The sequence below is a fragment of the Aphidius gifuensis genome, linkage group LG4, assembly GCF_014905175.1.
Source record: "Aphidius gifuensis isolate YNYX2018 linkage group LG4, ASM1490517v1, whole genome shotgun sequence".
Taxonomy (NCBI): Eukaryota; Metazoa; Arthropoda; class Insecta; order Hymenoptera; family Braconidae; genus Aphidius; species Aphidius gifuensis.
The window spans coordinates 4,274,863-4,288,989 of NC_057791.1; the positions used below are offsets into that span (position 1 = coordinate 4,274,863).

The following is a 14,127-nucleotide window of genomic DNA, read 5'->3' on the forward strand; positions in this document are numbered from 1 at the left end:
CTATCTCATACACAGATACATAAAAAAATTCTAGTCTCTCATTTTCTTCTTCACTTGTGTTTCACTCTATATTCGTTTTTCCTGGTTTTACGATTTTAATCGCATTGTGTTTTAACTGAAGCAACAAGTGTTAGCTATGGGGTTAAATTATTGTATGATGTAGAAAAAATAATTTAAATATAATTTTTAATCTCAAAATATCAAAGGTATTTTTATATATAATAATTAAAAATAAATTTATGTATTTGTATACATAAAAAAAAAAAATATTTAAATTAAATTTTATAATTTTTTTCAATTTGTTTAACCAATAATAAAATTAGTTTAAAATTGAATAATAAAAAAAAATATATATTTAAATAACACAACAAGCGTATATAACAACTGTGAAATTATATGAATATTCATGAATTTAATTTATTGATGTTTATATTGAAGCTAGTTTCATTAGATTTGATTATATCTGATTTTAGTTATGACGATAAATGTTGGTTGTGAATTAGCGCCGGGTATTATGTCCTCAAAAGATAATATAACACATGTTCATTATATATTCGTTGATAGAAACTAAATGTGCTTTCGTTGGTGGTGATAATAATCATCATCATCATGACGAATCATTATGATAAAACAATATTATATATATTATTATCAATATGACACGTTGTAAAGTAGACAAAATAATTATTCATCATTTTAAAAAATGATATTTTCTATTAATATACTTGAGTGGATATTTGATAACATTTAATTTTTTATATATTTTATTTTTCAATAAATATTTATATGTATTTTACGACTAAATTAAAAAGCTTATATTAATTAAATTCGAGTGACTAGTTTTTTATTTTATATATCAATATTAATTTTTCCAAATGAATAAATAATATTTATCTTTTATTGATGAAATTTATCATATTTTAATATTTATTATTACCATTTTTTTTTTTTTTTTAAATATCAAAAATCATTGGATAAAAATAAATTGTATAAATCTGGGTTTTTTTTATTTCATATTTAAAATTAAAAATTCAGTATATTTTGAATTTAAAAATTATATATATATACCGAATGATGATGAAAGAATAAAATAATAATTTTTTTTTATTGTAATCCTAGTACATGTATAAATTTCATCTAAATTCTCATCTCAACTTGACTCTATATCAGAAAAAAGAAAAAAAAATTCATACCATGAAATGAGAAATGATGTAACTTGTTGACTGCCACTGTACTTCAATTTTATTTCCTCAACAACTAACATAACTCGTACATATATTTCTTTGTTTGTGTGAATGTCAAGTTTTTTATTTTTTCCCATCCCTTTTTTTTTTTTTTTATCTAACAGAACATTGTTCAAACTTGCAGCATGTAGTGCAATTTATTTTTCTATTATATACTTAATACATTTTATAATTTTTTATTTTCATTTATTTTTATTCTTCTTCATTACTGAATTTAACTGGGCATGAGTGAAAATTTATAAATGGTCTATATTCGAGTGCAGGTAGTTTCTTCAGATAACACATTCGCGTATATATTTTAACACGTATAAATTATCGATTTTTTTATAGCTCTTTTTTGCAATATAATATACGCATTTAGAGGTCTGCGCGTCTCTTCTAGTACATACTCATTCTGAGCCTTTTATGTTTTATAAATATATATAGGTATATGATTTTTTATTTTTTTTCTTATGCTATATAACCAACACGTTCCAACGTGAGTTACATCATTGACCGTTGTGCGCACCGTGAATGGTGCGTCCCAAAACCACTAAACTTCCTCGTAGCAGTAAATTCAATTTTTATCCGGAAATGATTTTTTTTAAAACTCTGTTATATATTGTGTTTATTATAGCATGAATATTTTTTTTCTTTTATTATCAATTAGTTATTGTTAAATAAATTTTATTACTTTTTAAAATTACTTTTTTTTTTTTTTTTTAATTATAAAATTTTTCAATTTACGATAGTCTAATTTTTAATTTAACTATTCAAATAAAAATACTGTGATGTATTGAAAAATTTTATTGGATAGTTTTTTAAGTACATCTGATGTATTAGAAAATATTTTTCATCAATGAATAGTTGACAGGATGATTTGTAAATTTTTGAATAACTATTTGTTAAGTCTTTTTCATATGGGATATATTCACAAATCATTATGCCAACTTTAAATCCAAGAAAATCAATTTGTAATGCACCAAATAACTCAAATAACTCAATGACAATATTTTTCAATAGTCTTTAATATAAAAACTATATATAAAAAACATGTGTTAATAAAAAAAATTTGAATCTAATATTTTAAATTATTCACGATTTATTGTACAATAAATATTTTTTAAATTCACCCTCTATTTTAAATTATGCATATATTTTTTTTTTCAAACAATTTATTATTTACGATATTTCATTCATCATTTCCAATTATTATCTGTTATATTATTCATAATATATAAAAATAAAAAATAAAATAATAATAATCATTGTAATAACCGACACGAGTAGGTTGTTTATATGACAAATCAAAAACTCTTACACCGGATTCGGTCACACCGGAAATGTGTGACTCACGTGTCGGTAAATCCCAAGGAGGGTAAAGAGCTTTTATCAGTCACCATAAAAAAAAATAAATAACAAAAATAAAATATATATTTTTTTTACGATCGAAAATATAAGATTTTGATGAACGAAAAAATAAAAAAATCATAAAACATATTTGACATACTGATAGATTCATAATGGCATTTGAATAATCTAAAACGTTTGGGAAAAAATAATTTAAAAAAAAAATAAAATCATTGAGACGGTATCAAGGGAATACCTAAACGAAAAAAAAAAAAAAAATAGGTATATATATAAATAAATTTGTACGTGTTTGCACAGATGAAAATAATAATCAAAAATTTTTTTTTGGCACTGTCTGAACAATTTTTTAATAATCGTAAATGAAAGTGTATATGATATAGAAATATATATATGTATATTAAATTGTGTTGATAGAAAAGGGCAATTTTCAAGTACTCCAACCACGTAGACGATCGATTTAGCCTGTCTACGTGAAGGCGAATCACAATTTCCCTCAAAAAAAAAAAAATGAAAAAAACGGATCACCTTTTTTATTTTTTATTTTTCTTTCTGAACGACTCTTGTAAAATCGTCGACTTTCTTTATTACATCCCATCTTGAGCACCACTATTTACTACCTTATCCTTTTTACCCTGTTTATCTTTTATTTATTTATTTTCTTTTTTTTTTTTTTTTTACGATTTTGTTTGTCATTTCAACCGTGGATGGACAAGCAATTTTTTATGAGTATCATGAAAAAAAAAAACGACAAAACATAGAGTTCTAAAATAAAATACATGATATAACCTTTTTTAAATTATATATATAGATGTTGATTTAATTGATAAATATATATTTAACAAACACGTGAAATTTATTTATGAATAACACGTTGAAATTGTTTTTTATATAAATATTTTCTCAATGGTTATAAAAATATAATTTTTCACGTAATATCATTCAAAGATTTTGACGGTTTTTATTTACATTTAATACTTAACCAATATGGTGATAAGAGTATCGTGTCTATATTCCATTTGCAAAAAGAAAAAAATAAAAAAAATGATATGACATAAAATAACCGATTATCGAATGGCCTTCGAAAATAACGACACGTGGATTTCGATCGGTCAAAAAATATAATTAATCAATTTTTTTTTGTTATTTACTTTTTAATAAATATTCAAAGACTCATGAGTACTTTTTAATCAGATATGTTTTTTTTTTCTTTTTTCAATTTTAGTTTGAAAAAAAAAACTTTTACATCCTCTCGCAACAAATTTGACAAATGTAACAAGTATCATTCCGTGTAAAATTCGCAAAAGCGTTAACGATGCTGATGCATTTACACACACACACACAAATACTATTTTCTGGCTTTTAACTTTTTAACGAATCCCTCACTATCTATCTCTCTCATTTTATTCTCTCTCGGTCCGTTAGCTGCTCGAGACGCTCGACAGGAGGACTCTGTCCTGGCTTGCCACTGAGGTCGATGACATTCAACCACTTTTATTCAAACAAATGTCACTTTATTTACAGAATTTTAAATGAGGACAATTGTATCCTTAACAACTTGAATGAACTACATTATTATTTAATAAAAAATTTATGAAAATAAAAAAATATGACACCAAATATACAATATGATAAATGACAGTTTAAAAAAAAAAATAATAATGCATCTCTTGGAGTAAAGCTTTATCTATAGACTATTATGTATGGAAAAAAGAAAATGTTTTTTTTATGATTTTATCGAGTGTTAATGTCAAGATGAATAGTAAAAAAATAGTGAGTGATAAATCAGATATTAAAATGACAAAAATACAGTGTAAAATATGTGAATTATTGGGTGTAAAATTGATATGAAGTATATTGATAACAAATATTAGCAACATTATTACAGTTTATTCATAATCTTTATGTCAACATCATTATCATCATTATTCATCAATTTATAATTATTGTAGTTGATTTTATTGTGGATTTAATTTTATAACATAATACATAACATTTAAATTATTCAAAATAATGCAGTTATTAATCTAACTTATTTAAGTACACTCTAATTTTTATAGAACATGTAAATGGACATAATGTTCAGTGCATACTAATGCTAAGAGGTAATTATTTATCATATAATGGAAACATACATTTATTTATATTATTCCGTATTTTGAAATTAACACAGATTAGTTAATATTTCGTGTGTTTGTTTATATATAATTATAAAAACAATATAACACAAACACCAAATGAATTGAATTATAAAAAAAATACATTAAATTTTTTATTTTAATATTTTAATTATTATTTATTTTATTTTAAATATTTATTATATTTATTTTTATTAATTCTAATCTTGTTGTATCATCAATTTCTTTTCAATTATTTTTTAGTGTATGTATTTAAAATTCTTCTTCATTATTTTTAATTTTAAATCACGATTTATTGTTATATATTATTCAATTTTAAATAATTTTTTTTGATTTTATTGTAATTGTTATTTCAGTTATAAATCAGATATTAAAATGACAATACATTATATGTTTATTTGAAAATATGACAATTTTGAGTGATCCATGTCATTTATCATCATTACATCATTTAAATAATTTAAGTGGTATTGATAGTGGATTAAATTTTATACATAATACAAATTTAAACTATGCAAATCATGGTTTATTAAATGGTCTCTATTTGCCACAACTTAAGGACATGATGTTAGCTGCATACTTGCTAAGAGGTAAATTTGTCTTATGGCCACATGAAAGATACATTTATTTATATTTTCCGTTAGACATTAGACAGATGTTAACGTGTGTCGTTTTTATTACAGTGAAAAAAAATTACCGAAATTTAACCTTTTTAAAATTAAAAATTAATATTTAATTTTTATAATTTATGATTTTTTTTTTCTTCATATTCATTTGACATTTTTAATAGATTTGAAATGTAATAATTATTATTCAATTTTAAAGTACATATTTCTTTTTTTTTATTTAATTTTTTTCCTTATAAATATTATTGCTATATTAATTTTTTTTTATTATTTCATTAAAATATGTACGAGTGTGAAGAAAGTCACAGTATTGCTGAGAACTTTCACAAACTAAGAAAGACACGATTGTTGTGGAAAGAAAAAAAAAAAATTAATATTTAATTTTTATAATTTATGATTTTTTTTTATTTAATAATTATTTCATGTTTGAATTATTATTAATATTTAATTATAATCATTTGAGTTTATTAAATATTTTTATCTTATTATATAAAACTAGTATTAGTTTTAATACATACATTATTGAAAATTTATTTATTTACTGTTACGTTATTCCATGTATTTTCCTTGTTATTATTTTTTCAATGTGAATAATTGCATAACTGATTATTATTACTTACGCCAAGTAAATGGTGAACAAACAAAAACGTTATTGATGCTTTTGTTTGTTATTTTCCAAGAGATTATTGATTTATTATTTTTTTTATTTTTCTTAAAATAAAAAATCTTTAAAATCTCTAAATTAAATTACTTTGTTAAAACAAATCATCTCAAGAAATAAGTAAATATTATTTTTTCATTTTTTTAATTATTCTTTATAGAATTCAACAAAAAATAAATAAAAAAAGTAGTTAACTTGTACTAATAGCTTTCACCGTTGAATAAATTCTTCATGTTTAATGATTTTAAAAGGTCAAAAAAAAAAAAATATGTATATATATATATTATTTTTATCAAATAGAAATGAAAAAAAAAAAATACATACATACATATTTCTTGATTGGAAAATAAAAAATGAAATTTTTTTTCAGCCTGTAACAAATGAATTTATATCATTTTTAAACTCAGTAAAAAAAAAAATCGGAAAAATCCAAGTTAATTTTACAGTCAAAAAGTATAAAAGGTAACATGCTAACCGAGCTTTTTTTTTTTCGAAGAATTTAGTCCTATCTATGGATAGCGGATTTTCTAGATTTTCCAACATTTTGTCGGTAGATTGGAATGGTGGTATGGGTAGTTGGAAAGCAGTAAAAAATATAAAAAAAAAAAACAGGGTTTAATAAAAGCCTTGGGGCTTAATTGACCGGGAGGCGTGCAAGTGAGTTATCCAGCGTGTATAAATCGCAGAAATCCGAAGCTTCGTGTGTACACAAAGTAATAATCTCATCGGGTGGCACCTAACCAGTTGGCATTTCACTGGGTGAAAGTAGAGGACACAGATTGTAGCTTTCGCAGCCAGTACTCACTATCAAGTCACGGTTTTTTTTTTTTTTTTTTTTACCGCATGATACTAAAAAACTTTTCTCAGTACTTAAAAAAATATATATTCATCTAATCGGAATCAAAGAAATACTAAAAAAAAAATAAATGTATGTCCTTAAAAAATTTCTTAACAGGTGCAAAATTCATACGTAAAAAAAAATAATTCTCTATATTCGAAATGAAGGTTGTAAGACTTCATAATGTCGTTTCATTGGCTGAATGATTTATATAACTTATGTCTCTTTATCGTGCGTTGCTATGCTATTGTTAAACACAGTAAATTTTTTTTCATATTTCTCCAGATTTTGTCTGGATTTCTCTGTAAATTCTACGAGTTACGGATTGTCTCAATTACCAAGATAATCCAGAGAATTTTTTTTTTACACAAAAAAAAGCTAAAGAAATTACACTGGAGATCTTTGGTAAACATTTTTTTATCGGAAAAATTGAAAGAGAAAAATAACACTAGACAGAAATTAACGTGCCAAAGTCGCGCAATTATTTTTAATTAAATATGATGGAGTTAGGCACTTGTAAAAGTTTTAAAAATAATAAAAAAAAAAAAGACATACTTTGAGTTTAACTTGAGTTTTATTGAATAAAAAAAATCTTGAGTAATTAAGTAGTGTAATATCAAAATCATTGAGTCACTCAAGGTGCGGTATTTTAATTTACTATTCTACAAAAAGACACACAACTTGTAATTTTTTATTTTATTTTTTCCTTGGAACAACTGATGTTACAGTCATTTGTGTTTCTAGCACGCCTTGACCTTCCTCTCTTTCTTTTTATTATATATATTTATTTTTTTATTATTTTATTTAACATGATTATTTTATCTTATTTTTGCTTACTCGCTTCTACTTGATTTAACAAAAATAGAATTTATATTTTTAGTATTTGTCCACAAGAATAAATATATATATATTCAAACATTCATTCCCAAAAATTCTGTTTTATTTTTGGCTCAATGATAGCAATTTTCTTCCATCAGGATTTGGTGATCGTATTTTAAACTTTTACATTAAAAGAATAAAAAAAAATATATGCAGAGTAAGAAAAAATTTACAAAGCATAAGCAAAAGAGATAATTTCGAAAAAAGATATAGTATAACCTACTTGTAAAAGTTTTAACCAAACTTGAATCGGATGTTCAAGACAAACTCCTTAATCCAACGGTTTACACCTTTTTCTTTTTATTTTTATTCAAGTCAATTTGTATGAATCCTTATCAAACTTTTACAAAACAAGTTGAAAAGTTTATATATATATACTCTTAACGAAAAACGGTATTTTAACTAATTAATATTGTTATTATTATTTTTAGAATTTCAAGAAAAATAATAAAAATAAAAATCATATATTTAATGTTATGGATGAATGATCCATCAGGGTCATCGTGGCTTTGAGGTCGTATTTAATACAAGCCTGCATTCTTGAATAAACAAAGAAAAATATAATAAAAAATTTTAAATTAAAAAAATATATAAAATTCATATAAAAAATAACCAATAATTGACCATATGTATACAGGAAATCATTCTACCATTACAATGAATTGATTAAATTCTATATTATATTTTTAAGACACGTATTTTAATGTAAAAATTATATTTTTATCAGTGAAAAAATATGAAATAAAATAATAATACTATAGTCAGGGATGTTATTATAAGTATATTGATAGAAATGAAAAAAATGCAATAAAAAATTTAGATGAAAAATAAAAAAATTATAGCATTTTATAACTGCTGCAGGCATATTATTGTAGCTTAGTAGAAGCAAAAGTTGCGACCTGCTTTGGACCATTGGCGTAGACCAACAACCGAGTAACCTCAATTGTCAAGATTCATAAAATATATATATATACACTCTCGTAATTTCATGTAACGTTCAAACAATAATAAAAAATAGTTATAATAATTTTATATTCATTTTTTAATTCAATTAGATATATTTATAGCTAATAAAATTTTTTTTTTGTAAAATAACTTTTATTTAAATTGAAATACTACTTGAGATATATTATTATTAATTAAAATATTAATAAATTATTGGCATTTGATTATTTTTTAAATTTATTTGCTAATTTAATTTATATTGAAAATATTTGACAATTAAAAAATAATTAGCACTTAATGCTGATTGAAGAAATAAATATTTATTCAAAAAACAAAATTGAATAAATAAAAATAACACTAAATATATATAAAGAATAAAAAATACACGATGATTGATGGGTTTATAGTGAATTTTTAACGGTTCAATGATGCGTCCGGTGGTCGATATGTCGACGCTAGTTTTGAATTTAACTTTGGACGTTGAAATATACGAATAAAATGAACACGTACTGATATACCAAGTCACGTAGTTTGTTGATATCATATATCGCTATACTGTAGAAATACTTAACGTCGACCAATTGACCAGTTAACAGACTTGACTTCCTTTTTTTTTAAAAAAAAAAAAAAAACACTCTTTTCATCTTTCCATTTCATTTTGCTTCAATGTCAATACAAAGCTCTCTCTTGATATTTTTTTTTTTTTAACTAAACAACTTGATAAAAATAAAAATTGTTATTTTTTTATTATTTTAAATTTTATCTTGAATAATTCAAGAGTTACTCAATGAGGAAACTAAACACCAAATTGGCAGTGTCATCCCCCATTTGATAAATCCCCCCCAGTGAATACCAATTATCCCTGGATCGTTTGATTTAGCGCTTTCCACATTGCTACCGACATGCGCCATATATATATACACGAAATTTGACCTCTTTACACTTCTGTGCTTGACATACACAATATGACGTCATAAATATACGTCAATACAAAAATAAAATACAATATTCAAATGCACAATTGTGTATAAAGAAAAAAAAAAAAAAATATAGATAAATTTTAATTTATTAAAACATTTAATTATTTAAAATAAAAAATAAATAACTAATGTTCAAAACAACACATTAAATCATCAACTAAAAAATGAAAAAAATATTTATTTTATTTTTTCAAATTAAAGTAAATGACACCTGACAACATTTTCAAATAAATAAATAAATAAATTAGACAATAGAAATTCCACTTGTCACAAGTTTAACAAGCAATACGATGATGAAAATAAAATAAAAAAAAAAAAATCAAAAATCAACAAGCTAGAATTGTTATTTACTTAAAGAAGAAGAAGAAGAAAAAAAATTAGCATCTTTGAAGATGCCAGAGTAAAAAAAAATCAACAATAAATAAAGGAAAAAAAAATCCGAGTACCAAAAAAAAATTAAAAAAAAGTACACACACCATGAGTGCGTTCACCTCAATAATGTGGTAGCTAAAGTCAAGTATGACGTCATCAGCTGTCTTGTTGTAAAGAGTATGGTGTGCCTGAGGGACCAGGTCACAGATCGAAAACCAGGAACTTAACTGTGCACACATTGGTATTCGTTTTTATACATTAGCTGTTCTTCTCATTTCATATCGTACATTGCAAATCGCTCGTTGCTCTAGCTTTTATTTGTATTATATTTTTTTTTCTTCTTTATCTTGTAACATATATATAGTTTAATGTATATACTTACTTAACACCCAGTACACGTACATTTACTGTATTCAAAGTATTTAACTAATCTACATATACATTCTTGGCTTTGTATGTATGTACTGCAAGTTTAGAGATTCAATGTTCATATATATATATGTAACAAAGTACATACATATTTAATCAAGTACCAATTGAATCCTTGACTTTCGGTTTGTGAAAATTTTCAAGTTACTTGACAACTGTGAGGTAGCTGCTACTACCACTATTATCATATACATACAAAAATATGCCATACTACCTTGGCAAGGTAATCCGCCAAACGACCTCTCACTACTCTCTCTCCCTCTCTCTTTCTCTTTCTCTTTATACTCTCTGTATGGCTATAATGTGGCAATGACTAAGTGGGAGTCAGTCAAGTTAACCATCAGACGTCCAGACATACCAAAGAGACCCTTCTTTGTTGATAAATATACATGTATATATATCGAAATCAGGTTGAGCTTTGCATCTCTCCCTCTCTCTTTTCATTTTTTTTTTTTCTTTTAATTTTTCTCTTTTTAATGTACTTACCAACTAGCCTAAAGATTGATGGAATTGAATTACATGTTCAATTTATAATTAGAGTTAGTATCTCCTCTATATATATATGTTGCTTGTGGGTGATCGATTATTTTATATATATGTATATATTATAACAGTGACACAACCTTTGACTAGACCTATCGATTTTATTTCATGTAAAATACAATAAAAAATAAATAAAAATGTCTGGTTTATATCGGTTTATTTATTTGTTTTTAGAATATCACGTTGAAATATTGTTATATGAAAGAAAAAAATTGATTTGAAAATTATTATTGTTATTTTTATCATTTTTAATATATACGAGATTGATGCCTTTTGGTTTTTGTCTAGCATGATTTTTCTATAGAATTTTTTCGATGGAAAAAAGTATTTTTTTATGGTAATCTTTTGGAGAGTTATTTTTTTAAGTAATCCAATTTTAATATGGAATTTTTTCCACATGATTATTTCGTTTTTTAGTATGAAATATTTGTTGATAGATAAATGTAAATTATTAAATTAAAAATTAAATAAAAAAAAAATTGAGATTAAAATTTTTTTATTATTTTTAAATTCAATTAAATTCAATATTCCAATATATAATTAAAATACTTTTCAATTATAATAATGAAATTTATAGAATAAAAAAAAATTTATTTGATATATTCACGTGGTATATAAAAGAAGACATTGTAAATATATCCGTTAAAATCATCCAAGCGTACAGATTGACGATCTCTTTTCTACTGGTATAAAAGTTGACCAAGTCTATCGAGCCGTTACGGTTCCAATCTCTGATTCTCACTCATAGTTATCTTCAGAATTATACTTAAATATATACAACTTCCCGTTTTAGAATATATATATATACGTAAAATAATATTTTTCAATGTGACTCTATTTTACTATGCACTGAGCATAAAAAAAAATAACTCTATTTATTATATGATTAATAGACTTACCACTTAAGTATAGTGATTCCATTGAAATTCATCTGAAACAGAAAAATATTTACATTAAAAAAATATTCTACATTGAAAATATAAAATAACAATGGCTGAAATTATTTAAAAAAAAAATAAACATAATTCATAAAATATTTTTAAGATAATTAATTTTTAAATCATAATTAATTTCAATTTTATATCAAATAAATAAATCAATTTATTTTTGGTAAATTATTTATCAGGATATTTTATACTTCTGGATTATAAGGTCGTAAAATTTTGGTATGACGATGATATTATTTTAGTCGTGATATAATACTTTAAAAAAAAAAAATGATGGTTTATAATTTAAGACAATTATAATGATGAAAATTTTATAATGTATAAAGTTGATAAATTTATGTAGCCTGTTTTTAAGATGATGATGATACATTTTAGTTTGTCACGAGTGTGGGTTTTATGTGTTAAACTAGATTTAAGGTCTTAGAACCTTTCACCAGGTGTTATAATACATAAAAAAAATAATAGTTTATAAAAAACAACCCACGTACATATACCACAAGTATAACTGACGAAGAGTATCACCGGGCATCGGCCTTTACCCCAGCACGATGCTTCAACTTCTTTTTGTGGCTATCTTGTCTGGTTTACCTCTTTGCCTGTCGCTTATTTTACATCAGACTGTCTCGGCATATATACCCCAAGTATATATATTCATACAACTATACACATACCCGCATATACAACTTGAATAAAATGAAAAAAATTCTTTTTTTAAAAAAAAATAAAATCAAACAGTTGAGAACCATAAAAATTCCAAGCAAAATGCGCTTACGCAGTATTTTTTTTTTTTTTTAAATTATTCAAAAAAAAAGTTTTTTTATATTGAGGTCAAATAAATTTTTGGTTATTATTAAAAATTTAATGCTAAAAAAATATTAATTATAATATTTAAAATATGTTCAATTACATTTAATAAATCTAATTTATTAATTTATTTTTCCGATAATATTTTAAATTGATTACATGAATTTTATTCAAATGTAATTATCTAATTGATTGTGAAAATTTAAAATATTCGTTATTCAATTTGATATTTTTTAATTTACTTATATTTTTTTACCCGAATATTTAATAAATTAACTGTATAAAAACTTCATCGAGATACTTTATTTTTTAAAATGATGTTAATATTTTTTATTGTTAATTTAAATTAAAAATTTAATATATTTTTAAAATAAAAATCATATTGTGACATTGATTTATTTTTTATCATCGAGTATTTTTACTGTTGGTGTTTTTTTAAATATTATTTTTTGAATATTGAAAGTATAATAATATTGTGAAAATAATATTTGTGTATATATAAATTAATCATGTGTTAATTTATGATTTCAGGATACTATCAACCGGCTGGTCCGCTTATACAGCATCCTCCCACGTTACCACCAGTTAAGGGACCACCACCAGAGCCAACACCTACACCACCCCAAAATTCAGAAGGCTCTGACGATCTTGTCTCAACATCAACAACTTCCGGTGGAACGAATAGCACAGGTAATTCGTTGCTTTCGTATCATAAAATGGACTCCAGATTGTCATCTTCAATAAATCCAACTACATCGATTGTTCCCAATTGTGAGAAATTTTTTTTCTTTTTTTTTCTTTTATTCTCTATATTTTCTCTATTATATTATTAACAATTTTAATGTTATTTTTTATTTTTTTATTCATAATTATAATAGTTATTATTACTTTGTGAAAAGAAAATTTTATGTCGTTATTGAAGATTATTTATGAAAAGTTTTAAGCTACTTAGAGCTCAGATTCTTTTTTAAATAAGTCAAAGACTTGAGTAAGTTTTAAAAAAATATGCTGATTTTCATATCTATTTATTTTGAATAAAAGAGAATAATAATACAGTAGTGTTTATAATATCATTCAGTCTATGAAAGTGAAAAACTAATTATCAAAATTTATTTATTTAATATTTAAAGAGTATTTGAATTAATTGGTTTTTATTTATTTTTTTTCAGCAGGTGGAGGTTTTTATCGAGCCTATTGTCCACAGTATTACGGTACACCACCACAATATCAAGAACTTTGTTATCCACCAACTTATCCACATCCCCATTCGCATCCGCCGCCTTACTACAAATATCCATCACCTTATCGAAGGTAAGATGACAAATAGTTATTATTATTTTAAAGTTTTAAAATGTCAATAAAAAATGAGAAAAA

At 23.7% G+C, this 14,127-nt stretch overlaps 1 protein-coding gene across 2 annotated transcripts in view; it reads left to right on the forward strand.

Moving 5' to 3' along the window:
• LOC122854638 (bromodomain-containing protein DDB_G0270170) overlaps positions 1-14,127 on the forward strand; it is a 47,917-nt gene that overhangs the window by 29,646 nt on the left and 4,144 nt on the right. The window contains exons 5-6 of one of the 2 annotated variants that reach the window (XM_044155472.1): positions 13,285-13,524; positions 13,923-14,064. In XM_044155472.1, the coding sequence (XP_044011407.1) occupies positions 13,285-13,524; positions 13,923-14,064 (382 nt within the window). The remainder of the gene's footprint in view (positions 1-13,284; positions 13,525-13,922; positions 14,065-14,127) is intronic. The other variant, XM_044155473.1, reaches the window with a different exon arrangement.